Source organism: Patiria miniata, unplaced genomic scaffold (genome assembly GCF_015706575.1).
Source record: "Patiria miniata isolate m_02_andy unplaced genomic scaffold, ASM1570657v1 HiC_scaffold_7, whole genome shotgun sequence".
NCBI lineage: Eukaryota > Metazoa > Echinodermata > Asteroidea > Valvatida > Asterinidae > Patiria > Patiria miniata.
This window is the reverse complement of record NW_024037074.1, coordinates 41,641,256-41,668,226: the sequence shown is the minus strand read 5'-3', so window position 1 is coordinate 41,668,226 and position 26,971 is coordinate 41,641,256. Positions and strand designations below refer to the sequence as shown.

General features: G+C 41.1%; 2 protein-coding genes across 3 annotated transcripts in view; one reads left to right on the top strand and one right to left on the bottom strand.

Annotated features, from left to right (window-relative positions):
- Positions 1–13,366, bottom strand: part of LOC119718746 (3'(2'),5'-bisphosphate nucleotidase 1-like) — a 31,075-nt gene extending 17,709 nt beyond the window's left edge. The window contains exon 1 of the mRNA XM_038188148.1: positions 13,089–13,366. Coding sequence (XP_038044076.1) covers positions 13,089–13,214 — 126 coding nt within the window. The 5' untranslated portion in view covers positions 13,215–13,366. The remainder of the gene's footprint in view (positions 1–13,088) is intronic.
- Positions 13,367–16,277: 2,911 nt separating this feature from the next.
- On the top strand, positions 16,278–26,563 carry LOC119745902. Of its 2 annotated transcripts, XM_038222582.1 has the most exons (8): positions 16,286–16,440; positions 18,399–18,578; positions 19,574–20,334; positions 21,236–21,462; positions 21,614–21,853; positions 23,200–23,301; positions 24,075–24,266; positions 25,298–26,563. In XM_038222582.1, exons 2-8 carry the CDS (start codon positions 18,453–18,455, stop codon positions 25,663–25,665), a joined length of 2,016 nt encoding a protein of 671 aa, XP_038078510.1. In that variant the 5' UTR covers positions 16,286–16,440; positions 18,399–18,452; the 3' UTR covers positions 25,666–26,563. The 2 variants fall into 2 exon arrangements, with proteins under 2 accessions (XP_038078512.1, XP_038078510.1); XM_038222584.1 differs by lacking the exon at positions 23,200–23,301 and having other exon boundaries at positions 16,278–16,440.
- The last annotated feature ends 408 nt before the right edge of the window (positions 26,564–26,971 follow it).

Genomic DNA, 26,971 nt, shown 5'->3' with positions numbered 1-26,971 from the left:
TTTAAAGTCCAGCCAACGGCCTACTTTTTTCTAAAAACTGATAAAATTCCACAATAATTGTCATTCTTTGTTGGTCTGTGGTTAGACCAGTTACTATTGAATCTATATCAAGTTGTATAAGTTAGCCAACAGTACATGTATTAATTAACACAACTTAACCAGTACATACTGGTAGTAACTTCAAAAAGGCAACCAGAATACTGTTTGAAAGAGCTCCACAGTATACATATTTTAACATTTATCCCTGTTTTTAGCTCCTTTCAAGTTCAATACGTCTAATACTGTGTTCTGCTCATCAAACAGACATACATGAAGTTCTAGTTTTATTCAGGTATTGTAGGGTGGCAGTCAGACACTAATGCTGAAAAGATTGTTAATAACAACTTACAATCCCTGGCAAGTGGCTAAGTTAGAAACCATTTTGTTTTTGACAATAACTCCGACAAGTCAGACAAAGAAAGATTTTTTTCTCGTGGTTTTCAACAGAACTGGAGCAGTGGTCAATCACCCTAAAGATTCATGTTCAGGTTTAAGCAGTAACAAGTCTTTGCTTCCTGCAATTTGCTCCATGTAACGGTACATGTAGCTACCGGTACTTCTCTTTCTGTCTTTAAGACAAGATACAAATTCTGACAAGAAAATTGATTTTATATTTATACAACTGGCTCTGAACAAAGTAACTCTGAATATGTAAATGAACGGTTTTCATTGAGTTTGATTAGTTCTGTAATACATGTAAGAAACAACCTATGTACGTTAACAACTGGTACACACATTACCTCAGATATGTACCGGTATACAAGGTTTTGTAAAAAATTGTGTGAAAAAAATACCCGTATGTCGGATGGTCCTTTCCTTACTTTTCAAATTTTCACAGTTTGAGGATTCCCAATCAACCAGGTCAACAAATCTACATGTAGGCCTATACCCTTGACCATTATATTCCACACTAATGGGCCCAAAAGTGTGACATTTGAGAAGACCATAAGTTTTGATAATAAAAGTACGATCTTGGTCTCTCAATTTTTGCTGTAAGCATTGCAAGCTTCGAACAAATATCCTCACTGTCAGCAAAGGATATAACTGGCTTTGTATTTTAGAAAAATATAGAGGATACCGGTATTGTTTTAAAAAGTGTTACGTACGTAACGAAGGACAGACATTTTAGATAAAGTCACAAAATAAGCATACAATTTCATGATCCCCTAATGATGACTCACTTAAGAAGATGTACCCTGGAGGAATGCTATCAGTCAAAACCTAGAAAACTCCAAGTCAATGTGAAGAATTATTTGAATATATAATCAGGATTTATACGTAGGAAACAGACTGGACATTTGTCACAAAATGCTTGTCCCTGTTTGTACGTAACCCTAATCACATCATAAATTTGAAGCCAGTGTGAAAACTGTTATATTTTGGTTTGATAACAATGTCAAATGGCTTAATAATGTCACTGGAAGTGCCTATTAGAAACTGAATTTGTCCTAAGCACCCTTTTTCTTGCAGTGTGTCTGTCCATGTTACACGTATCACACAGAAAAGATGCCTGTTATTTTCTCCCCCCAAAATGATAACATTTTTTGTCTTGTCTCAAGTGTCCTTGTCAGTTTTTCAAATTAGCAAGACCGTGTATAGGGGGGAAAAAACACAAGAAAATACTAGCTCATCCCTTACCCTCTGTATGCAACATCCATAAACGTATCTACATTTAATTGGCCCATTAGTGTGGAATTTACTGTTCTGCTCAAAATTTCTCATTTTTCTTAAATCATGTTTGTGACATACGGTACATGAACTTGTATCCGGATTCCACAACGTATTGATGTTTTCCACATGTGCATGTAATTTGCAATGCCACACTTTAGTGAACAAGTGTTTCGGCAGAGTACAACAACAAAGTTCAGATTCGTGTTTTATTGGCTTGATACACCTGTGCATGTGACTTCTAATTTGTGGCACATGTTTTAAATAAGGGAAAGATCATAGCACCCACAGCAGGGAAAATTTGCCAGTCACTGTATGCTCGTACGTACATGTACGTATATGTATAAGAGGTGTGTTCACATGACATACCGGTACAAAAAAAATACAACTAACAAACTGCACATAATCTTGTAAAGCAAAGTTCAGATGTACATGTAAAGATGAAGTTTTTTTACTGGCTAGATTTGCCTGTTTGTATAACTTTTGATCCCTAATCCACAGACGTGTGGCAAATTATTTAACAAGGACAGATCACTGGGGTACCCTTATGGGGGACAGTTGCCATTCACTGTAAAAGAGGCCTTTTTACATGTCCAAAAGTACAAGTACCGGTAACAGACAAATATCATAACAATCTTGTACGGCAAAGTTCAGATGTGGAAGAATAAACATGATTCTGCAAATGGGGGAATGGATTTTGATGGATTTTGGAAGGGTAGGAAAACAAAAGTGAAAAAAATTCTAAATCCGTTTACCAATTTTCCAAAACATTTAAACGAAACCCGTTTATAAGAAAGGGACCTACGTTCACACAATCTTCCTTTGAGCTGTACAAACATACATTGCACACAACAATTTCGATGTTTTCAAACCCATTTAATTTTCAAAACCGTAGAAGCCCTGCAGTACTTGATTACAATTGGGGCACACATAGTTAATTTTAATTTTTAATGACTGCCCGCAAATATTATGTCAATCGTTGCTGATTCATCATGTCAATCACGCCGGTCTGCAGACATAATGAGCAGACATCAGCCTTTGTGAAATGGCTAAACGTTTATTTATAACAATTTAACGGTTCTTAAAATATTTGCTAAAAGTTTAAAAATTAAACTCAACTTGAGTCACATCCTTAAAAGCAAAACTTGAAGAAATCACTCATCAACTTGTATCTTTCTTGTGCGCTAATACACAAATCAACTTAAAAAAAAATTACATCCATGTTATAAAAGTCCATGTAACAAGCATACCGTACATGTACCGGTAATATGATGAAGTACGGCAAAGTTCAGACGTGACACAATAAGAATGATGCTGGACCGATTTTGGCTGTTCCCGCGACTTTTATTCCCTATCACAGATTTACGGTCGTTCAACAACTTGGAAAGATCATAGGGAGAGGCCTGGTGAACAAAGCACCAGTCACTGATAGTGATAACATTCAGGTATCAGTCAAACTGATAGCACAGAACTGACAAAGATAATTTGCAGTCTGCAGATAAAAAGTGAAGAGTTCAACTTGGGCAAGTACATCAAACCGTGGTCAAATATATCTCGCTGAATCAGGGGTGGGAAGGCGCAAAAATGAAAAATCCATGTACCGTACCCGGTAATAAGGCCAAAAAATAATAACAATTCTGCTCCCGGTTTCCCTACCTACATGTACCTTATTCTGACAGCCCCTACCCTAGTATTTTTATGGGAAAAATGAGAAAAAAACACCCCAAACCATCAATTTCTACCTTTTACCCTTGACTACACGCAGACGCCTCCAAATGATCGTACAAAAAAAAAGTGCCCCCCCCCCCAAAAAAAATCCCTACCTACATGTACCGGTACCTACCCTATTTTCGAATGCCATGTAATCGGAAGCAGAACTATTATTATTTTTTTAGCCTAATCAGCAGAGGGTGTGTACATGTAGGTTGCCGAGGCCCAAGAGCAACGTACTAGGGTCTATGGAAATTTGTCCATGGACTCCGTAAAATCACCTTTACGGTAAAAACTCAGGAATTCCTCATTTCATAAGAGATTCTTTCAAAATCCTGAAACTGTAAAAAGAATCCTGACAAATAAATCCTGAAATCAGGAAAAATCCCGGCAAAACTCTACCCTGCTGAATGTAAGGAACAAAATCAATATCATTCTTTATGTCAGAAATGTGCATGTACAGATATGGGGGTGCAGAAATAAACGAGTCAAGTACTTTTGGATGGCCCCTAACCGTAACCCCTCCCCTATTCATTTAAAGATGGGAACCTTTAGTCCTGATTTTTTTCCCTAATGAAAAGTGAGATTTCTTCTCCCAAGTCTTCTTTGAATTCAACTCTGCACAGTATCCTTTTATGGCACATTCTTGGTCCCAAATCTGGGACTTCAAATAAAGCTAACTTTGGTGAAAGTCAGCATGGCAAAATCCAGATTTGTTACATGTAGTACCGGAACATGAGCAAGCTACCATTACCGGTACTTGCTAGTGACAGTTTTTTGTGTCCTCATATACCAGTACCTTGGTGTCTTCCTTCATTTGCCTTGGTGCCCTTCCCAATCCTTGGTGTTCCTTGGTACGAAAATTTTAGACGGTGCTGCAGAAGAAAGCGCTGTTGTAGCTACCGCGGAAATTTTTGAAAAAAAAATTGATGTGTGTGCTGACCAGACTGAATGTACCAAATAAATGTACGGAATATGTTCATGTACATGTACAAATATGTCAGTTGGTGGGGGGGGGGGAGAGTACCTGGTTAAGAGTTAGGGCCTGTCTGTGGATTCCATGCACAAACAAGAACGGAACTTTGTGACCATTTTGAGAGCTCCAGTGTGCGCCTGCTTCATGGGTGCATCATAGTATGGACATGTATGTACAGCACTTTATACGCACAGCAATGCCACAATGTCCACAATGCCATAGCATTAGGTGTGTTGGCAACACTCCCAGTGGTCTCCCCAACTCTTGGTAACCGCCGAGTCTATACTTCATGCAAATGCAACTTCATGTATTTATTTAAAGCAAATTTGTTTTCGCAAACGTTCAATGCAAATTCAACCAGAATCTAAATCTTTACGAAAACCAAGAGACGCCTTAAATACATTCATCGAACAAACGACAACTTTGACTCTTATCTTATCATTCTTTAATTAAAATACAAATACGGTACCACAAAGTAGTGATGCCAAAGTAGAGGGGTTCAAAGTTCTTGCACCGTAGCATCATGGAGCTTTTTTTTAATATCTTCACTATGGATAAATGTATGCACATAGCATAAGCATGGCACTGGGCATGAGATACTTTGCACAAACATTTCAGACAAACTTTGGCTGAAAGATGTCTCTAAATAATCCACTTTACTCTGCAAATAGACCATGGTATCATAGACTGTGGGATAATCTGAGTTACAGAACCTGTAGTACTACATGTACATTGTAGAAAGGAAACAAGTCTTTTAGGTGAACACCATTACATGTATATCAAAACTGCTCAAAATCTCTTGTGGGTTGTTGTCTATGATGGGGAATATAGAACGTGTGTACTACCGGTACATACAAACTGTAAGTTCTACATGTTAATCTTCAAATCTTCAAACTGAGATTTATCTCTCTGCCAGCTAAACTGAAATGTACAGTTGGATTTCGGAAAGCGTTTGTTTTAACTTAGAGGATGACAGGTACAGGGGTCTCTACTCTTGTCTAAAACTCACAATATTTAATAATTCAAGACACAAGAAGTCAAACGGACATTTAGACGCTTTCACTGTCCTTTATTTTCAAGTTTCCCCCTTCCCCTCCCCCAGCACAAGGCTTTGGATTGGGAAACATGAACCACTGTCCTTGAGTCGGCCTCTGAATTGAAAGAGTGGTCTCTTTGATTCTTTGTGACAGAGCCAACATCCTCTTCTCCTCTATCAACCGCATTGATCTTCACAATCACTATCATCATCCTTGCCGTCTATCTTCCCTCATTGTACAAGGCAACCGCAAATTTCCGATCCAGGTAAGAGGGATTGACGACACCCCCTGATCTTCTTCATCTTCTTCTTCCTCTCCCGCCTCCACTGAACGCTCTCCTGGGGACCGCTTTCGCTCGACCGCAATCGGCATTGTCCTTGACCCTGCGTCTTCATTCCGTTTTCCGTATGGGATTTGCGGCTGCGTGTACCTACGCCCACACCGGATTTATACAAACCTGCCTGCTTTAAAGGGTTTATCCTGTGATGCCGTCAGGCCTACAGGGAGCAATGCGGAAACTGAGGGGCAAATGATTGCCAAGGAAGTTGATTCACACTCTCTGTGCATTCTTCTTTTTTTTAATTTGTTCATTATTTTTATTTAAACCACGACAGGAAATTTACCAGGTTGCGGTTTATTTAAAACATCCCCATTTGGTATTTCCTAGGTTTGCTGCATTGCTAATCTTGCTAGCATCGTGACTCTGGGCAGGATCCTTGGCCACATGTATGTGGCATACGGGCTTGCAGCTTCTGACTAGCGCTCCTTGACAGACCAAATTGGGGAAACGCCATCATGGGGCTGGACAGCTCAGTTGGTGGAGCACCAGAACAGCAATCCGGAGGTCACAGGGTTCAAAACCTGCTCCAGTCAATTTCTTTGCTCAACTTTGAAAAAAAGATTATTGCTATAATTTTTTTTTGGGGGGGGGGGGGGGTGGCGGCATACTCTGTTCATGTACAAGTATGGCACTTCTATGACATCAAATCTGGTCGGTGTATCTGAAATTAGCCAGTTAGAGTCAAGGAAATTTAGCCGCGGATGAGCTGGATTTACAACAATTTAGCAAATTATCCTTCCTCTCAAAAACCAAAATCTCTGGCAAGTGTTCATGTGATACATGTATGTACACTGCCTAGGTACAGTGTACAGTAAGCATGCTGCTAGAACATGTAGAACAAGAAGTGAAACAAGAAAATGTCGTTTTACTCATAAATCTGGATTCATTAAAATGTTGCATACTGTACATTCTCACAGGTCCATTTGTCCTTCGTACCGTAGCAAGACGTACATTTATTCTTTATACATGTACATGTACATGTACCGTATGTATGGATTTTAAAAGGAAGAAAGTAAGTAAAAATTGGATCTAAATGTAAAACCTTCATTTTCACTGCAAGCAGAAACTACATAATTTCTTCCACTTTTCCATTACCTGTCACAGGTAATTCCTGACAAAGGCCGTGTCAGAAATTTTACCGCTCATCCTCAAAACAAAATTGTCTTTTTACGTGAAATACGTGTAAAACAGGAAGCAGTCATTCCGACAGCCCCTTTAACTGATCCATCTCTGTGCAAAACCCGGTCGTGCTTTCTGAATCAATTAGCATTGGATGCATCCTTAATTGTTGTCAGTGGCAGGTGAATATCTATGGAGCAATATTATCATCATTGTCATGCAGGCATCCTATCGGGCTAATTAATACACACACGCTGATGCTAACTGTAATAGCACTAGGATACATTTTGTATGACCATGGGCCATTCCGTCTCACATGAAACATGCTTACATGCACAGGTACATACCGTACGTGTACGTAAATTACGTTCATATGGAACAATTGTGTCCATGTACATATATTCATATGGTTCATTATTGATTCAATTGAAGAACATACACGTTTACGTTGTAGTGTTTGACGATATATCGGTAATACCATGTAGTGATGGTGTTTTTGTTACTTCAAAAGAACTCTGCATAGAATTTCAATAACCCTGTATTCTCTCTAAAATGTGGCTAGATTGGTGCAAAAGCCCTTTAATTAAAAGAAATAAAATATATAAAAAAGAAGAAACAAGTTAGTGGGCTGTACTGTACAATGCAAATGAAAATTATGGAGTTAGACTTAATAACTGGTATGCCATCCAGCAGAGCCTTAGACTTTTTGCTCACAATGCCTGTGTGCAGTTTCTTGAATTGTCACATGTCTTATTATATTTTGAGGACATAACATATTGGGGATAAATATTTCATTTTGAGGACACAGTCTGCCCACAAAAGTACCTGGTACTTGTAATACCGAATACTAGGGTATTTTTTAGGTGGGATACCGCAGACTCCCAAAATCCAATACCACACAAGCTGAATATGTTGTGCAGCAGGTTAAAAACATACGTACAACATGCATGTACCGGTATGTATTTCAGTACTGTGTGATACTGGAAATTTCCCCCATGCGTGGATGTACCAAACAAAAACGAAAACCTCAGGCCAACAGGACACTTATAATGTTAATTTAAATCTGCACAAACACTTTTTATTTTAGTTTAGGGCATTACAATGTTTGCGTTACAGTCAGAAAATTGCTTGATAAACTAACAAGTTTGTACGAATCTATTTCCGACGATGAGCAGATTTGGGCAAGGACTAAGGTTCACCATATACATGTAGTTCAACTACCGGTAACTTCACTTGAACGAAGGATGGTTAAACTACTCTGGTCGACTATTTGGAACCAGACCACAGGGCACGGTGACATTGCGCATGCATCTCAACGTGCTACAGGGAGCCAGGACCCAGAATTTTTGTGATGACATTATGGGGCTTTGAATTTTTTCACAAATTTTCAAAACGCTATTTTTTGGGGTGTGGTACTGTTTGAAAAATTACATCTAACCTACATGTAGGGAGTGTCAGGCCAGTGATCAGTGGGTCCAATAGCCCTAACAGTCCTGAATCCTCCAAATTCAATACGATTTTGCACACCCCCTAGGGAGTTAGGGTTAAGCACACGTAATAATATTTTGTCGTTCCAAAGGCTTTTCTTCCTTAATTAATTAACCCTTACTCTCTGAGGGTAGTTTACTGCATGTCAGTTGGTATGCCAATGCCCTCCAGCTGCAGTTATTTGGCAGATAACAAGTCTTAACAGTGAAGGCTCCAATTGGCAGGAGTTGGAGGCCCTGGAGGGTGCCTGATACTGACCAGCTGGGGGCACTCACTTTGTTATCAGAGGACTCTCATTGTTCTCTGTGGCATGTATTGGAGTGCCTGTCCAGTTACCCTTGAAATGACATGGCAGATATTGGAGGGCCATGCAAAAAACATCTTGAGGCACAATTGGCATGCATTGGAGGGTCAAGTAGGGTAAGGGTTATGGTTCTTTTTCAAGAAATCATCCTTTTCCACTCTTGCACATGTTATACGTTTAGCACTAACTACATGTACACTGTTCAGGGCGATCACTGGATCTACATGTATGCTCTTGCCTTTTGCTCTGCGCTTTTGGTCGATCGCACTGCACTATCAGTCGATTGTGCCACCATCGGTCAATCACGCTGGCATCGATCGATCACCTTTTCTTTCTAATTTACAGCTCCAAAGGAGTGTTTTTCAAAAAGAGAAGAAAAATCTTCAGATTTTGTTCGTAATCGACGTACATGTACGGTAACCCGGTATGTATCGCGCCAACGTATTTCTGCACGATTGAGTGGAAATCCACCAATTGCGCCCAATACATACAAGTATGTCAGGATCAAGGGTACTGTAGGCAAACTCTGATACCATGCTTCAGTAAAGTGTGCCTACGTACATGTACCGGTACATGCCTCATATCAAGTGAAAATACGCCCTTCCGCCAGGGGTGATTAAATTATTGTCATTACAGTGATGTCTACCGGTATGATGATATCATGCAGTACTCTGATCATACAGTTTGGTACTATTAGATGTTTATGCCCACAATATGTTTCTTTTTAAAACTTAAAAGAATGTTTACACGGTATTGAAGGATACAATGTACATGTACTGGTACACATCCCTGCGTACATGCACCAGTACACTACCAGTACGTGTACATGTACATGTGTAAGTGCATAATACAGAAAGCATACAAAGCATGATCACAGCCTTGTTTTTGTATCAAGAGAACTTTGAAAAAGTCTACAAAATGAGGTGCACCTCTTTTTGTAGACATTTTTTTAAAGTTCTCTTGATACAAAAACAAGGCTTAATTTTGTTGTCACCATTGATCCACCATACAATGTACTTCCTGTTTACAAGCCTTCCAACACCCCAACCTCGTCCCCAGTGCTTACTTTATTTCCAACCGTGTTTCCAATAGTAAGCCCTGGATAGGAAACTTTCTTCCTGTATCCTGTTTCGATACCCCAATTGGCTAGAAATGGATTTATATCGCGTACTTGGTGTTGTTATTCACAACGTGCAGTACGTGTTTTCGTGATCATTCGTCCACGCCTTCTTTGAAATATTCATTTCCTTTCCAATTTGTTCATATTAATATGGAATGTGATACTGCATGTTTTCTCGTTAAGATCGTAACAGTTTAATTAAAATAAAATTGTATTTTCGTAACTCATGCCATGCAGAATTGATTCTGTTTTTACCCCAGACACCGCATACAAAAACAAATGCAAATGTAACGCACAGGCAGGCACCAGACTATTCCTTATTTGCATACGTGTTCAAAAATCTTGCACATGCAAATGATCCAATACCAGGGTTAGAGAGCAGGTAGTGGTGGGCGCGTACTGCTTGACACCCTGAGGACGAGGTTGTCCAACACCCTACAATGATAATACACGTACAGTACATTTCTTTATTATGACGGGAAACTGGAACAAATAGAATGTGGAAAAACCGGAAATCACCAAAACAAGTTGGGACTAGTTGCTGCCCTTTTCCCCTTATATTAATAATGTTCTTCAAAAGATGGAATTTTGCGTCAGGGTGATGTAAATCAAATTAGGTTTTGCCCTTCACAGACGTTTAAACACGGTATACTCAGTGTGTTACCTCCCGAGTGAAAGTTGGAAATCAGATGTACATAGCAGCGGGTACCGCATTCATAAGATAGAATTTTGCGTCGGGGTGATGTAAACCCCGCTGCTACCCGGTATGTACATCTGATTCGAACCAGCCAACCGATCCCGTTAGCTCAGTGGCCGAGTGGTAAGACTTCTGCACTAGAAAGCAGGAGGTCGTGGGTTCGAGTCCCACCGGAGTGATTTTTTCCAACTTTCACTCGGGAGGTAACACACTGAGTATACAGTGTCTAAACGTCGGTGAAGGGCAAACCTTATTTGATTTACATCACCCCGACGCAAAATACCATCTTATGAATAGTTAATTCGGTACCTGCTGCTATGTACATCTGATTCGAACCAGCCAACCGATCCCCTTAGCTCGGTGGTCGAGTGGTAAGACATCTGCACTAGAAAGCAGGAGGTCGTGGGTTCGAGTCCCACCCGAGTGATTTTTTCCAACTTTCACTCGGGAGGCAACACACTGAGTCTAGGCCTACAGTGTTTAAATGTCGGTGAAGGGCAAACCTAATTTGACATGATGTTCTTGTTTCTAAATGCGGCCTGACATTTTAAATAGCGTTTCAGTGGATTTGGGTTGTGGGTTTTTTTTCCAACTACTCCTTTGATTACTAAAATTACTTCTGGAGTATTCTGTACTTGGGCAGTTCCAAGCAAAAGTGGACGTGGCTGAAAAGTGGAGAATTACAAATCTCCACAAACACCACAACCTCAAATGTGGTATCAAATAAAAGGGGACAATAAAAATGGACCTTTCATTTGATGGTGTGTCAGTGAGATAGAATTAGTTTATAAAATGTAAAGTTGTGTATTTTTGTCCCAAAAAATGTGTGGGGGCTAAAATTATGGAGTTAAGGTTGTCATTTTAGCACCTTATTTGTTTTTACACATGTACAGTATGCAAAATGCAAGCGTTATTGTGAGTCTTTGTTTTTAAGGTGGGGATAAAAGTTCATACATTATGCCAAAATAGTTTTTTTAATTATGTTTTAACTTGTACCGAAAGATGGGGGGACAAATTGAAATGCAAAATCCGTATTTAGGCGAGTAACTAGCCTTATTCTTTCAAGTACATAAGATGGAATTTTTGTGTCGGGGTGATGTAAATCAAATCAGGTTTTGACATATACCTGAAGTTACATTCTTTAATGTCAACATTTCTACTTTAGTGCAGTTTCATTCTAAGGAAAGTAGAGGAAACTACTGATTTAAAAGTTCTTCGGGATCACATCAGTGCTGGGCGCATTCCTAATGACGTCACTGCTTCCCCGTTCAAACAAATTGGGACTTAACGTGTCAAAGAACAAACTGCAGCTGGAAGGAAAGTAACTTTTTACGATTCACCTGAGGGTCACGCTTGCTGCACACTTACAAGCTATCTAGTGTTAGTTCATGCATCCTAACTTCCTAAGCTAACGTTATATAGCAACTGTGCCAACTAGCGTTGGGGCAGTCACAACCAGTTCATGGCGAGGTCCAAGCCCTGGACCTCTACTTGCTAGAACAACGATTAAGAGAAGACCTTATAGAAACTTTTAAGCAGTGAACGGGATTTGAGAACCTCGACGGTAGAAACATTTTCAAGACAGCGACAAGCAGTCACTTTCTAACGATCTTCAAACCAGCTTTAAACAAGAATATTGGCTGCAGGATCCGCAGGAAGAACTTCTTCTCCCAACGAGTCATTAATGTGTGGACTGCTCTCCCTCAAGAAGCAGTGAATGCTACAACTGAGCCAGCATCATCAACATTTCCGGATCATTTGTTTAAATAAAAAATGAATTCACTGTAACCATGGTAACCAAACTTTTTTTTTTCGACATTTTTTTCACCAATTTGAAGGTCTTTCATACTGATTATTTTGCAATTGTCTGGGAAAAGAAATTTTGAAAATCACTCAAACATTACCCACCATCCAGTAAGGCGAAATATCCAGTTGTTTTGTAACTGGCCTGTGAAGAGAAGTGCGCAAAGGCAAAATTCTGGTTTCCTGTGGAACGTAGTCAACATTTATAATTTTTTCTTCACTATATTATTACTGGGTTTCCTCGTAAGGAAATAATCTCAAGTATCGCTGAGTAATAATGGTTTGGGCATTTGAATTATTCAACTGAATTGCCGTATTCGCTAAAACTATGAAAGAATCAAGATTCCCACATCTGGCCATCACTCATTTTTCCCTTTACTTAGTTAAGCCATCAGAAGGGGGTAATACAAATTGAATGTCCTAAAAATTCAACTTTAGCAGGGAAAATATTAAAGAATTTACAAAACGATTTACTGAGAAAACACTTCGAAATTTTCAGACAGGTCTTATCATGGAGGAAGGAATAGACATTCCTCCATCATCCATGGTCTCATACAGTTTGTGCACAGACATGACAGAGTGAAAAGTGATGGCCAGATATGGGAATCTTTCCAAAGCTATCCCGCGTGAGACAGTTGCAGATCTTCCATGGATACACACGATGTGGTTTTGTGTGTAGTGTGAACATATTTGGTTATAACTTTAAGAGTGTACAGCGATTTGTGTAAAAAGTGATCCAGAACTGTCGCACTGACACTGACAGCAGTGAGTGGACGTTCTGCCTTACCTTCTGCACGATATTCAGCGAACCATCCTTCATGATTTTTCTGATGATGCTGCCGGCTCTGTTGGCTATCGCCACGGAGGCTGACACCAGACGGACAATCAACGGCGAAGCACTGCTAGCTGCCATCTCCCCTGCCTTTCTCAAAACCTACTTCGCCGCAGAATTAGGAACTCGGAGGATGCCCGAAAGTCCGTCAATTCTGCCGCATGCGATTCCTCTGGTTCAATTCAACACACCTCCTGTTATTTTGCTGGATTCGTTTGTACGTGGTATTTATAACATCTCCAGCTCACTGGTCCCCTGTCGCCTAAAAGGGTTTTCGATGCGTTTTCCTATTAGGGCATTAGGGACCAGTCCATTCTTGTTAATTTTGTCACATCTGTCACAAGGGGGCGGGCTACCCACAAGAGAGCAGCAGACGACAAGCCAATGTGAAAGCTAGTAGGGTACCTTTTTTTCAGCGCGCCTATGCTATGCATGCCCCGCACGGTTGGGCGAGGTGGGATGGCCGGGGGCGTGGCCGATGAGCGGATATGCAAGATAAGGTCAAGCCTCAAGAGAAGATGTTTGAGAATCCTGACATATTTGTGAACTTGTTTTGCGGCAAAATGAGCAGCGATGGGGCAAGAAAAGATGTCTTCCCGACTCAGCGGACCTTTTAAAGGTCTCAGGCTGCCGCGAAGCCGTTTGGCTCCTGGAGATGGGACCTGTTTTGCCCATGTTCCTTGAGGATGTATCGGGCGGGATGAGATTGTTTTGTTGTGGTGTAAAAGGGTTATGCTTGAACTTTATTTGTTTCCTGGTGAAATGTTTCCAGGGAAAATCTAGTGTTGGGAAAAACACTATACGCAACGAGTGTGCGGACGTACGTGGCCTGGGAAGATGCCCTTTTAAAGGTAAATCTTTCTAGATGACGACGTGACGATAGAAGCAGTCGGAAATTGGAGGTCATTGGGGCCCATGGGTAGAGCGATATGTGGTTACGAAAGAACCTGAAGTTGGGATTTGGGATTTGGGCTTATAGGCACAGGCCTAGGCTACCCTCAACCTCAGCGCTCCGGATCCTGCTCGTCCACCGACGGTTTCACTGAAATCCGAAAGTTCACGACGAGATGTCATGAAATGTATAAATGAGAGGATTCGACACGAGAAGATAGCATGTTTTATCTTGCCAGGATGACGAGTGAAATACTCGTCGTCGGATCAGTTCTCGACATCGCGTAGCTGCAATCGGCTGAGTGAGAACGTGTCTCGGACGCTGAATTCAGGCCCAATTCAAAACATGATCAGCAACTTTTGATTTGAAATCGAGATCCTAGAATGCTGTTTTTCTCAGAATATATAGCTGAAGCTGAGCTGAAACTTCATCAGATGAGTTGTTCAATACCCTTCTTTAGATTTTGAGCACGTTTGTTGCTTCAAACGAACAAAATGCACAAATTACAAATGATGGACTATACCTTTAACGATGATGTCATGTCAGTGGTGCACGGCGCGGTACTTTCCTTTCACACTCACGGTGGTTCGGTTCGAACAATGCGCATTTGGGCTCCCAATCAATTTCCCCTGAAATATCTGTCATTCTTCAGGCTTCCGAATCGAACTTCGGTGTTTGTGCAAAACGATCTCAAGTTGCTGAAATCATGGCAGAATGAATGGCTTGTGGACTTTAATCTATCCAAGTGCTGTACCATCACATTCGCTAACCGGAAGAGATCCTACAGGACCTTCTGCGGACAACAACTCACATCGAAAGACTCCAGTCCTTATTAATGTGTGGAGCTCCAAAACACACTCAGTTGAAATAAACAAACACAGCTTGCTGCAGCCAGAGCCCCAAAGTCCTCGGAGTCATCAGGCGGAGATGCCCAAAAGATGTGAAATCACGGCATACCTATCTTTGGTGCGTCCACAACTGAAGTATGCTGTGACTGCGTGGGACCCACTATCCGAGTGTAACGCCAAACACTGGGCAGAGTCCAAGGACAGGCAGCAAGATTCTGCACAAAGGATTACAGCAGGGAAGAGGGAACAGTCACTGGAATCCTGGAGCACCTCAAGTGGGGAGACCTGAAAGAGCATAGACAGATACAAAGACTATCAATGCTCTACAAAATCAAGCACGAACTGGTTGCCATCTCACGAGCAGAGCACCTCACCTTAAAACTCAAGAAATACCAGGGGCACCAACAAAAATTCTACAAACGACATGCAACCAAGGAAATTTTACCGAATCAACATGAACCAGAACCAGATCCAGAACCCAATTATGAACTTCAATACAGTTTTTTTATCATTACCATTCAAAATAATAATGGATTTTATTAATAAACAAATACAAAATGGATTTTTTCCCTCAACCAGAGTGGGCCCTACTAGAGGTAATTCTATCATCCAGGGGTGCACTCTCTGAATTCCTGCGCGCGCCTTAATATTCTGGGATCCCACAGATAATTTTGACTGTGTAAGAGGTCCTTACGGCCTACACTTGAGCCTGAAATTGCAGAAATGTTCCTGGAGATCAATCATTTGGGGCTTGAGCCTGCCAACTCAGTCGGGGGACTTCGTTCACCAAACCGACGTCTAGATCTATTGCCGGGAGGGGTGAGGTTACACCTGCACTTGGGCCGCAGATGGCAACCGTTTTAGGAGTGGTTTGGGGTCAATTGGGGAGGAGGGGCATAAACAAACATGAATAGGATATTACTGGTAAAATTGAAAAGAAACTTGTCCTGGAGGTCGTTATCTTTGATTTCCAGTGCATAACAAATCACAGCCTTGCTCCTGAGTGCCTGCCACGCGGGGTTATTTTCTGTCCGATTTTGTGTTGTTAGCGCGTTTATAGTGGAGTACATACAGTGGAACCCTAGGCTAATTATGTAGCTAGGTTAATGTTTATTTTGACCCGTAGACCTCTCTTCCTACTTCCTTGGTTTAATCCAAGGGCTAATTTAGCAGGGGAAAACTTATCTTTGCTAATAACAAGAATAAGAGGATGCAAGGAGCGCGCAGGCTTTTTATGCGCCCGGGCCGTCCGAGCCGATCGATCAGGCCGGGCCGAAATAATGAGCCACTGCTGCCAGCATTAAAGAGAAATTGCGCCCTCTAGCCTAAGCTCGCTAAAAAAATATATATAAAATAGGCAGGTAACCACACGTAAGATGATCTCAAACGTCACGTTTTCCGCTGTGAAGAACAGGTGCCATACTGTATTTAAGCAAACAAAAAATCACCAATGTTACGCAGACGCCGTCGAAAGCGAAGTGGCTGCTGAGTTGAGTGGTGTGAGAAAAGGAAATCCTCGCATCTGTCAGTTTTTATTGAAGTGAATCGGCTCAAATTTCCCGTAACTGTACGTACACAAGATCTTTGGTGATTTAACTATGCATAGGAAAGAATGTAGTAGGCGCTCGAGAGCGCGCTCTGGGCCTTGCCCAGGCTGTGTGATGTGGCCAATGTACTGGACTAGCAGGCCTACCTCCGTAAATAACGGTCACACTTCCACCATGTACAAAAACATGTCGAACTTTGTCAAATTTAGATTTTCACATTTTGGCTTAGTTTGTAGTTAATTTTTGCTTTAGAAGTATACTGACCCTCTTTATAGGCTATTCTGTTCAGAAAGTGATATTCTGAAGAAAGTTTTTTTTTGGAGGAAATTGAAATCAAAACTGTTTTTTTTTTCATATGATTTTTACTATGGAAGAAGATACTTACTACATGTACTACTCTCAATAAAACATGTTAAAAAGGGCGATTTGTAGAGCCCTAGTTACTCGGACTAATGTTACATGTACAATGTACCTGGTTAAATAATAAGCAGTTTCACGGTAATATGCGCCATCTTGTTCATGGGGCAAAAAAAACATGCGTTGCTAAACGCGGGCGCATTTTGGAATGAATGCATGATGACTTGGAAGCGCAAAAGTTTTTGATTGCCGATGCATTCACAGCAATGCGTGTAAATTTGCCCCGCAAAGCAAGATGGCGCATATTACCTTGAAAGTGCGTATTGAATTCTGTTCCTGTAGAACGGTCTAGTTATCCTGAAATTTTCAGGCTAAATTTGTAGAGAGTTTGTCCGAAAATGATTGCAGTATATTTCTTGGGGTCACTTAGATTTAACCTACTAAGCCTACTTACTTAGTCCGAATAAGTAGGGACCCTGGTCTGTACAAATTGCCTTTTTTAACATTTGGTCATAACTTGACCACATGTTAAAAAATGCGATTTGTAGCGTCCTAGTTACTCGGAGTAGGCCTACTTCTAGAACGGCACACGTATAGAAGGCAACAGTGGGCCATATATCTCTTAATCTTATGGGGGAATGGGATACAGGCAGTATTCCGAGCTTTACTTTAATTGTTGTCTCGTGCCATTGTCCAGTGATGCTTTTGATGTCTACTACAATTCAAAATCCTGCTCCTTACATTCAAAGCCCTTCATGGATTAGCTCCTCCTACATACGAGACCTGTTACAACTTCGCAACATGCGACCAGGCCTCAGATCTTCTTCATCACAGATACTTTCTGTTCCCAAAACTCGCCTGGCAAGCTACGGGGACTGGGCCTTTTCCAGCTGTGCAGCGCCTCTCTGGAATTCCTTGCCAGACGAGTTAAGGGATACAACTGATATGTCATCATTCAAACGCCATCTTAAAGGGAATATACAACATTTGCAAACATCAAAAAATAAAACTACCAAATCATTTTGAAATACCTTGCTGGACTGTTAGTGAATGACAGCGTAGAGCATCCTGTAAAATCATGGCACCTGGTATACTGTCATTTTCAAGAAAAGTGGTAGTTTTGTATCAATTTCCAACGCTGGTCGGCCGACCAGCGTTGGAAAAAACTGGCTTTTTTTCAAATATTGGCCCCAATTGACCATCGCACTTGTTTGCAATCGATTACACACCTATGAACGGGTACAAGCCAGCTAGACTGGTTCCCTGACCTTACAATTCCCCAATGTATGTAAACTGCTCTGTTTCTTCTTATATGGAGTCAGGGAACCAGACTACAGGAAAATGATTGTTTTTCTTGGTTTTTATAGCATTTTCAAACCCAAAATCTCAAAAAAGTCAGTGTAACTATATTTGCTATATATTTCCAACCCCCCAATTCCATCCATTTCTGAAAATTACAGCAAAAGCAAATGATGTATATTCCCTTTAAGACTCATCTTTTCAATCTATCATTTAAACCACAGTGATTTGCTTGTGACCGGCGCCTTTGAATGGTTCTCCAGATACTGTGTGCCTTATAAATTATCTGTTATTATTATTATTACTACATTTATTTCCTCAGATGAAGTAAGACCACCGTTCGGCACACTTTGTTCCTGATGACCTTTGACATGCCATGGGAAGCAGTGCCAGCTCACACAGACGAGGAGGAGGACCTCCATCCAATGGTTCAAACATGAACAATAGTACAGACAGCATGTCCAACGAGGTTGAAGCAGATTGCACAGACGCACCTGACCCAGTAAGTACTTGTCTTACTCACCGTCCAGTGACCTGCTTGTAGAGCTGCAATTATCAAGGACATTTTGTCAGTCCAGGCAAAACATTCATAGCCAAATCAGAATACAAGCCAAATTGTCACAATGTCTGTTGCTATTGGCTGATTCTCGGCTTATGTTTGCAATTTGTTTTATATCACCCCGACGCAAAATTCCATCTTATAATAGTTTATGCGGTACCCGCTGCTATGTACATCAGATTCGAACCAGCCAACCGATCCTGTTAGCTCGGTGGTCGAGTGGTAAGATATCTGCACTAAAAAGCAGGATGTCGTGGGTTCGAGTCCCACCCGAGTGATTTTATCCAACTTTCACTCAGGAGGTAACACACTGTGTTCAACGTCAGTGAAGGGCAAAACCTAATTTTGATTTATATCACCCCGACGCAAAATTCCATCTGATAATAATTTGTTTTGTCTTAGCTTCTCCGTGAAATTGGAGACGGATATTAACCCTAACCCTGCTCAATCCAACAAGATCCAACTATTTTACATACCCGCTGGGTCCTGTTGGATTGGGCAGTAAACCCCTGGTGTATATTCCTGTTGAAATCTGTTGGATTCAGAAGGCAACTGGAAACATTCAGTCAGATTCTGTTGGGTACTGGTAAATAACGCCAAGTTGGACTCTGTTGGATCCAGCAGACAACTGAAAACTAAGGCACAGTTGGATTCTGTTGGATTGAGCATGCCAGTCATTTTACATTTTCAGGTCCCCAACAACTTGGCAAGTTGGGTTGTGTTAGACTGTGTTGCATTGAGCAGGAAACTCCAATGAGCGCGGTGGTACTTTGACAGTTACAGCGCTATATAAATATTATTATTATGAGTAACCGTCAGACTCTGTTGGATTTAGCAGGGTAATCTTGGGGAATTACATGTACAAGGGGGTTTTAAAAAGTAAAAATGTTTACTAGGTTTTACTATCCCTTTTTCATTTTGTTTGTTTTGTTTTGTAGAAGACTCATACTGCCTGGGAGGCACAGACAGCAGAAGATAAAAAAGAAGATGAAGGAGATTCAAAAGAAGTGAGCGTGGAAGAGAAGAAAGAAAGCATCTCCGAGACCGTGACCTTCTTGATGACCACTGAGGACTATGCAACTGAGGAGAGCCTGGAGAAGTTCACCACACTGGCCAAGATCTCCATGGATAGGATCAATCGGCCGGAGCTTGGCAGATACATCACGGAGCTGGGCTTCGCGGACCTCTACGTCGCCATCCACAGGAATCTCTACAGCCACGATCTCTTCAACGTCGACAGCGAAGACGAGAGCCGCAAGCAGGCGCAGATCAACTTGAAGAAGATGCGCGTTGCCTACTGGAACTTCACCGACTGCACGGCCGAGCTGTGCACGGCCCTAGGTAACAACGGGGCCCTGGAGATGACCATTAAGGAACTCACGCATCCCGAGCTGGCCCACGATAAGCTGAAGAAGGAGACCAAGCGGAACGTGGTCCAGGGAATCTTAGGGGTTCTACTCAACTCCATCCGCCTGGGTGACGACAACCGAGCCGTCTACCGCAAGGCAGGAGCTGTGGAGATCCTACATACTCTCATGGCTTGTACGTTTCTCATCGTGCGCGTGCAGTGTCTTCTCACTTTATCCTACATCATTAACGAAGAAGAGAGTGAAAAGATTACAGCTTCCGATGGCTCAATCGACACTCTACTGACTTGGATTAGGGAGGGCCTACGGACGAAAAACCATAAAACCAAAAAGTAAGTTTATGATTGAAGCGAGTGCCAATCTTTGAATAACTTTGTCTTCAGCACCTCGATTAACCTAATTTTAGTTATCACTTAGTGTAGTAACCTTATACCTTAAAGTTCATGCTTCCTAACTGCTACAGATTAAAGGTACGTAGGATCTTTGGAATTAACCAGAAACATACTTACTAATTAAATGACAAAATCTTTGCTCAAAGTGAAGTTGGATCATGTATCAAATTCCCTGTGAAATATTTCTACCTGAAATGGTATCATTCGGTAGAAACCAATCAACAAAGATGGTTTTTAAAAAGTGTGTCTGTGGCCCACTTTTTTAATCCATTATTTGGGCACTGATGTTGGTTCAGAGTTGTTTAAAACTTTAATTGGGCACGACTCTAACCCATGGGGTAAGTGAGTGCCAATGCTTGCCGGTTGGTGCAAAGTATTAACCAGACTCCTTACCAGCTGAGTAAGAATCAAGTCCCGATTGGTGATTTAAGGATTGTATCTCGAAAGGGCGAAATTCATAACATGAAACAGGAAGGTTAGGAGACCGAAAAAATCAAGGATAGGTTGTCTCTGTTTTTTCTTTAAATGCATGTACATGTATATAGTATATACTGAGCTGAAACCTCAAGAGGTTAATTGTTATGCATTCTTCTTCAGATTTTAAGCAATTTTGTGGCTTCAAACGGAAAAAAAGTCACAAAAGACATGCATATTAACCTACGTACCTATAATACAGGCGGGTATTCCACGACTCAAACAAGGGTTGTTCCACTGTAATGTCTACCGCAACATCTCACTTTACTCGAACATGAAGAGGTAGTTGTTAAATTTTGTAATTTTTAAGGGTTTGAAAGAACATAAAGAATTCATCTTGGGCGTAAATGAACATCTTTGCATCTAGATTTGGTTTCTCGGTCGAGGAGCTCATGATTGGCTTGAACAACCTGGCTCTGAACGACAACAACAAAGTCAACATCGTTCAGAAGGGAGGCCTGGACCCTTTAGCTAAGATGATGTCCATGGCATTCTCTGATCAGGAACAGGAGCTGGCAGCCGGGCTAGTCTGGAAGCTGGCGTTCATCCCATCCAATCGACCGGTCATCCAACAACATAAACCTCTTATTGAAGGTGAGGGATATAATATGTGTCACCCGATTTAGTAGAGAGGGGTGGGGGGTTATGAGCAGTGGCGTAGCCAGGATTTTTTTCAGTTGGGAGGGGAGCACTATATTTTCTTACTTGCAGATATGTGACATTTTGATTCATCGTTCATACAAAGTTTTGACCTCGATGCGAAGCTGCGAAAATGCTACCCTGCGTGAGGCCTGCACCGGTGCATTGTGGGAAACCAACGAGGGCAAGATTGACCTGCCGGGACACGTGTTGCACACGGAGCACGCGGCCGACAACAAGCACATCATGATCAGCTACCAATGGGACGTCCAGAAGCGCATGATCATGCTGAAAGATGACCTGATTAATGCTGGCTACCGAGTCTGGATGGACGTGGATAAAATGGGTAAGACTCAAACTACATAGCTACCCGAAACTGCCTACCTAGAATACACAAATCTGCAAAATAGTGGAGGGCCTGCAGTTTTGATCCTAGAATCTTTGGTAGGTTGGTTTTGATTTTTGTTAATTTTAAAGGTATACAGCATTTACTTTTGCTGTAATTTTCATAAATGGATGGATTTGGGGGTTAGTATTTGATAGTATACAAATAACGAATGTTTGTGAGTGCGATGGTAAGAATAATTTCATGAGGTGACAGATTGAATGTTCTATTCCACGAGGCGAAGCCGAGTGGAATAGAACATTCAATCTGTCACCGAACGAAATTATTCTTTCCATCGCACGAACGTAAAACATTCGTTATTTGTTTTATACAACACCAGAATAAATTCTCGTCATTTGATTGGTAAATTATAAACTACAATTTATTTTGATTTTACAGATGTTGAACTACCCCTTCACGAAATTGTTTGAACCCAACGCTGTAGCGCTGGCTCTTTGGAACAATACGCGCTACGCTGAACGCGCACACCAGCATGCATTTTGCACGCAAATACCGCGTCATGGAACAAGCGCAAAGTGAAACGGTATAACGCATGGGTATAACGCATGGTCGCACCGTGCATTATACCGAATAATAATATGTCACGTGATCTACAATTCACCAATCAGATGACGGGGATTTATTCAGGTGTTGTATAATAAATATTGTTACACAGACCTATTTAAAGTTTTGTGTTCATTGATGCGGGATAAACCAAGAAAAAATGCTGTTCTTGTAGTCTGGTTCCTTGACCCTACTTTAGACGAAATTTAGCAATTTATACACGTCGGGCAATTGTCAGGTCAGGGAACCAGACTAGCTGGCTTGCACCCGTTCAGGGATGTGTAACCAATTGCAAATAAAATGTGGACTAACAAATTTGGTAAATTGGGGGTAGTATTTGAAAAAAGGTCAGATTTTTTCCAATGATGGTCGGCAACCATCGTTGAAAATTGATACAAAATTTCCACTTTCTTGAAAATGACAGCACACCAGGTGCCATGATTTGGCAGGATGCTTGAGACTATCATTCTCTTACAGTCCAGTAAAGTATTTCATAATAATTTGGCATTTTTGTTTTTGATGTTTGCAAATGTTGTATGTTACCTTTAACTATCACATACAACTTTTGGGAGATGATTCTCAACAAATACTGTTTTACAGTAGAACAGAAGTGCAAAGTTTATTCAACAGAATGGAAAGTTCCTCGCACAAGGGCTGACCTTTCAGGAAATGTATGTTTATTATTCATTATAAAGTTATGTTAGCATGATTTTTTATGAAGTGATATTTTGGCGATTTGATAGAGGGCGACATTCTTGGAGCAATGGCGGAAGCTGTGGAGAATTCAGCTGTCGTCCTGGTCAACCTGTCCCAGAAATATAAAGACAGTCACAACACCCGAACAGGTACAAACCAAGTAATTGAGCATTGAATTTTGTTTGGCGTATCCCTCAAGGTACTGCCCTGCCACAAATGGCCCAAAATCCCCTGGCTTGTTGCTCAGGCATATTGCTAGCAGGTTTGGGTTTAGAGTTTTAATACAGTCTGTAAAAACTCCAATGATGAGTAACAGTGGATGAACCGGGAATGACTTGTGATTGACTTACGATGGTTAGTGATTGACTTGTGACAGCTTGTGATTGACTTATGATGGCTTGTGATTGACTTATGATGGCTTGTTATTGACTTATGATGGCTTGTGATTGACTTATGATGGCTTGTGATTGACTTACGATGGTTAGTGATTGACTTGTGGCAGCTTGTGATTGACTTATGATGGCTTGTGATTGACTTATGATGGCCTGTGATTGACTTTCGATTGACTAGTGATACCACGAAATCAACTTTGTAGAACATGATTTTACTTGTTTTGACTAGTTATGACTTATGATTGACCTGTGATTACTTGTGATTGACTTGTAAAGACAAGTGGTGGCTTTTAATCAGCGTGGACTTGTGATGGCTCATAGTTTGCTTGTGATTGACTTGTGATTGTGATTACTTGTGATGACTTACGACTGATATCTAATGAATTGTGATGATTTGTGTTATTTGAGTACTAAGAATATAGTGACAACTCATTTTCATCCACTCATTACTAAAAAAGATAGTAAGATTCATTAATTTTCAATGAAAACCAAAGTTATTGAAGGATCTCTTTTTGTTAATTCTTACCCAGAGGCCACATATGCCTACAAACAGAACATCCCGATCATTCCCCTACTGGTTGAAGAGGACTACCGTGCGGACGGATGGCTAGGTGCCCTAGTCGGAACCCTCCTGTACTTCAAGTTCTTTGAAGACAGCCAGTTGGAGCAGAACTTGCCGTACTTGATACAGGAGATTGGGAATAGGGGTAAAGTCGGGGCAGGTGAGACAAGTTGGGAAATTTGTCAAAACTTAGCTTTGTCTTTTGTCTTCAGTTATTGGATTTTTGGATTCTTTTAAGTAGCGTTGTAGTACTAGTACTCGTACTTGCAAGAAAAAAATTACCCATACTTGTACTCGTACTCATATTCATGACGAAGTCGTCTTGCAAATGAATATCTAACCCACACATGAACCACAGAGAAATCAAAGGAGCAATCCTCCAACATTGGCCAACTACCCAAAGCAACCCCACTCTCAAAGAAAACTTCCCCAAAACTCCTCTGGATGCGTACCAAAGAGCCAATAACATCAATAAACAACTCATTAGAGGCAAACTAAACAACCGGTACATTATCCCCAATCCGGATATCTCTGACTCTACACTAAATGATATAACACTCAACATATTGGTCTCGCTACTGGAAAAACAGAATCCAGTCAACGAAATCATGTGTCCAACTACATTGTGACATGATCACTGTTATTGTCATCTACTTTTAATTGGTTTATCCCACTACAACCAATGGTCACACACCAAACTATGGACTACCCCGGTTCTTCGGAATCAATGTGGCTGATGAGTCCTGAATAGGACTAAAATGCATTCCCACTCACCCTAAGGGAATTAATCAATTTCCTAATGTCCGAATAATCCTTCACACCCAAGGATCAATCAATTTTTTTTAGTGTTTTTTGTAATTGTAATTTTAAATGAATTGTACTGTATAATTGCTGGGCACCTCTGGAAAACAGTGTACCACTGAAAGGTTTCCCCAGGGTAAATAAGAAATAAATAAAAGAATAAATAAATAAAACCCTGTCAAACTTGACAGACTGAAATTAACCAATACAAAAACACCCAAACCCATACACATATTTACAGGTATTGTCAGTCTACAAGAAAGAGCGTCTCTGAATGGGATTGAACCACCATTTTCCTTATCCTTATCTTTATACTTAATACAGGTTCATAGATTAGTGCTAATTATGCAGTCTATTCCAAACTTTAAAACTGTACATTCAATTCGACAGATGCGGTCATCACAAGAACAGAGATTCAACCTGTCAAGGCGTCGGTAACACAGAGCAAACCGCCGGTAACACAGAGCAAACCGCCAGCCCCTGCTCCCACCAACAAAGTCCAACCATCGCCTCCCAGAGTTGCCTGGTCAGCTGTGGCCGGCTGGGACAAGGCCAAAGTCCAGGAATGGTTGCAGAAGAACCAGCTGGGCAGCGTGGGCAACAAGCTGGCCGAGTGCAGCGGTGAGCTCCTGGTCCAGATGCACAAACAGTCCCAGCGAGCGCCCGAGTTCTTCCACAACGCCCTGCGCCAAGACTTGGGCTTGGATTACATGACTATACTGAAGCTGACCAGTGCTATGGAGAAACTTATGACATGAGGGAGCGCTCGATAAAACTTCTACAAAGTAATACAATGTTCTGTGTCTTCTTGGTGTGCATGTTTGCCCAGCTTTGTAATTTTGAATACCCATCAAGAGCAATAGGGCAGCGCAAGACTACGTCACCATGTAAAAATCAATTTTGCCCTTCACTGATGTATAAATACTGTTTATTCAGTGTGTTACCTCCCGAGTGAAAGTTGGAAAAAATCACTCGGGTGGGACTCGAACCCACGACCTCCTGCTTTCTAGTGCAGATGTCTGACCACTCGACCACCAAGCTAACGGGATCGGTTGACTGGTTCGTCACTGGTGTACATGTAGCAGCAGGTACTGCAAGTAAACTATTCATCAGATGAATTTGCGTCGGGGTGATATAAAGCAATGAAAAATGTTACATCAGCCCATAGCAAATTCATCTTACGAATAATCCTGTAAAAACATCTTTTCATTAGCATGGGAGTTTTCACTGGTTGCTGTGCGTTACCATTCAGCACTCCAGACTCAAAAACCATTCAGTTTTATGAAACTTGGTCAGGGTACGAGATAAGGAGATTCCAGAAGTTTCTGGAAGTATAGATTTGACAAAAGCAACCATTTGCTTAATGATATGCAGTTTACGGTGAAATGGCTGTTTGATTGTACGAAGGAATTTTGCCGGGGGGGGGGTGTTTATTTTACTGTTGAGTTTCCTTTACATTCCTGGATTTCCTGGATTACAATGTAAAATTATTGATTAAAAAACACACCTAGTCTTTCACTTTGGAAACCCGTGGAGCCTTTCAAATGTTGAAAAAAAAATCATTTTAGCAGGTCTGCTGAATATTATATAGCACCAAACATGAGGTGAAGTCACCGAGATTAACAGACCTTTGGTCAGTTATTGTTATGGAATTTGGGGGAAAAAAGGCTGTATTTGTTATTTTGTGTTATGGTTCATACACTAATCCAAAAAAGAAAGTCTACCCTTCCAATTCTTTTTGTCTAACTCAAAAACTACTGAGCACCTCTCGCTCAAATAACGACTAATAAGCACAGAAATTCCTTAGCAATCCAGCCATACTCTTTACTTGGCCCAAAACGGTGATAATGTGTACGAAATTATGCAATTTATGACAAATGATACTACAAACAGTTGCACTTTACATGTAAGTTGTGGTTCACACTCAGCTTGCACGTATACAGAAGTGCAACTGGATTGCTAAGGAATTTCTGTACTGGTCAGTCGTTATTTTGAGCAAGAGGTGCCCAGTAGTTTTTGAGTTAGACAAAAAAGTATTGGAAGGGGGAACTTTCATTTTTGGTT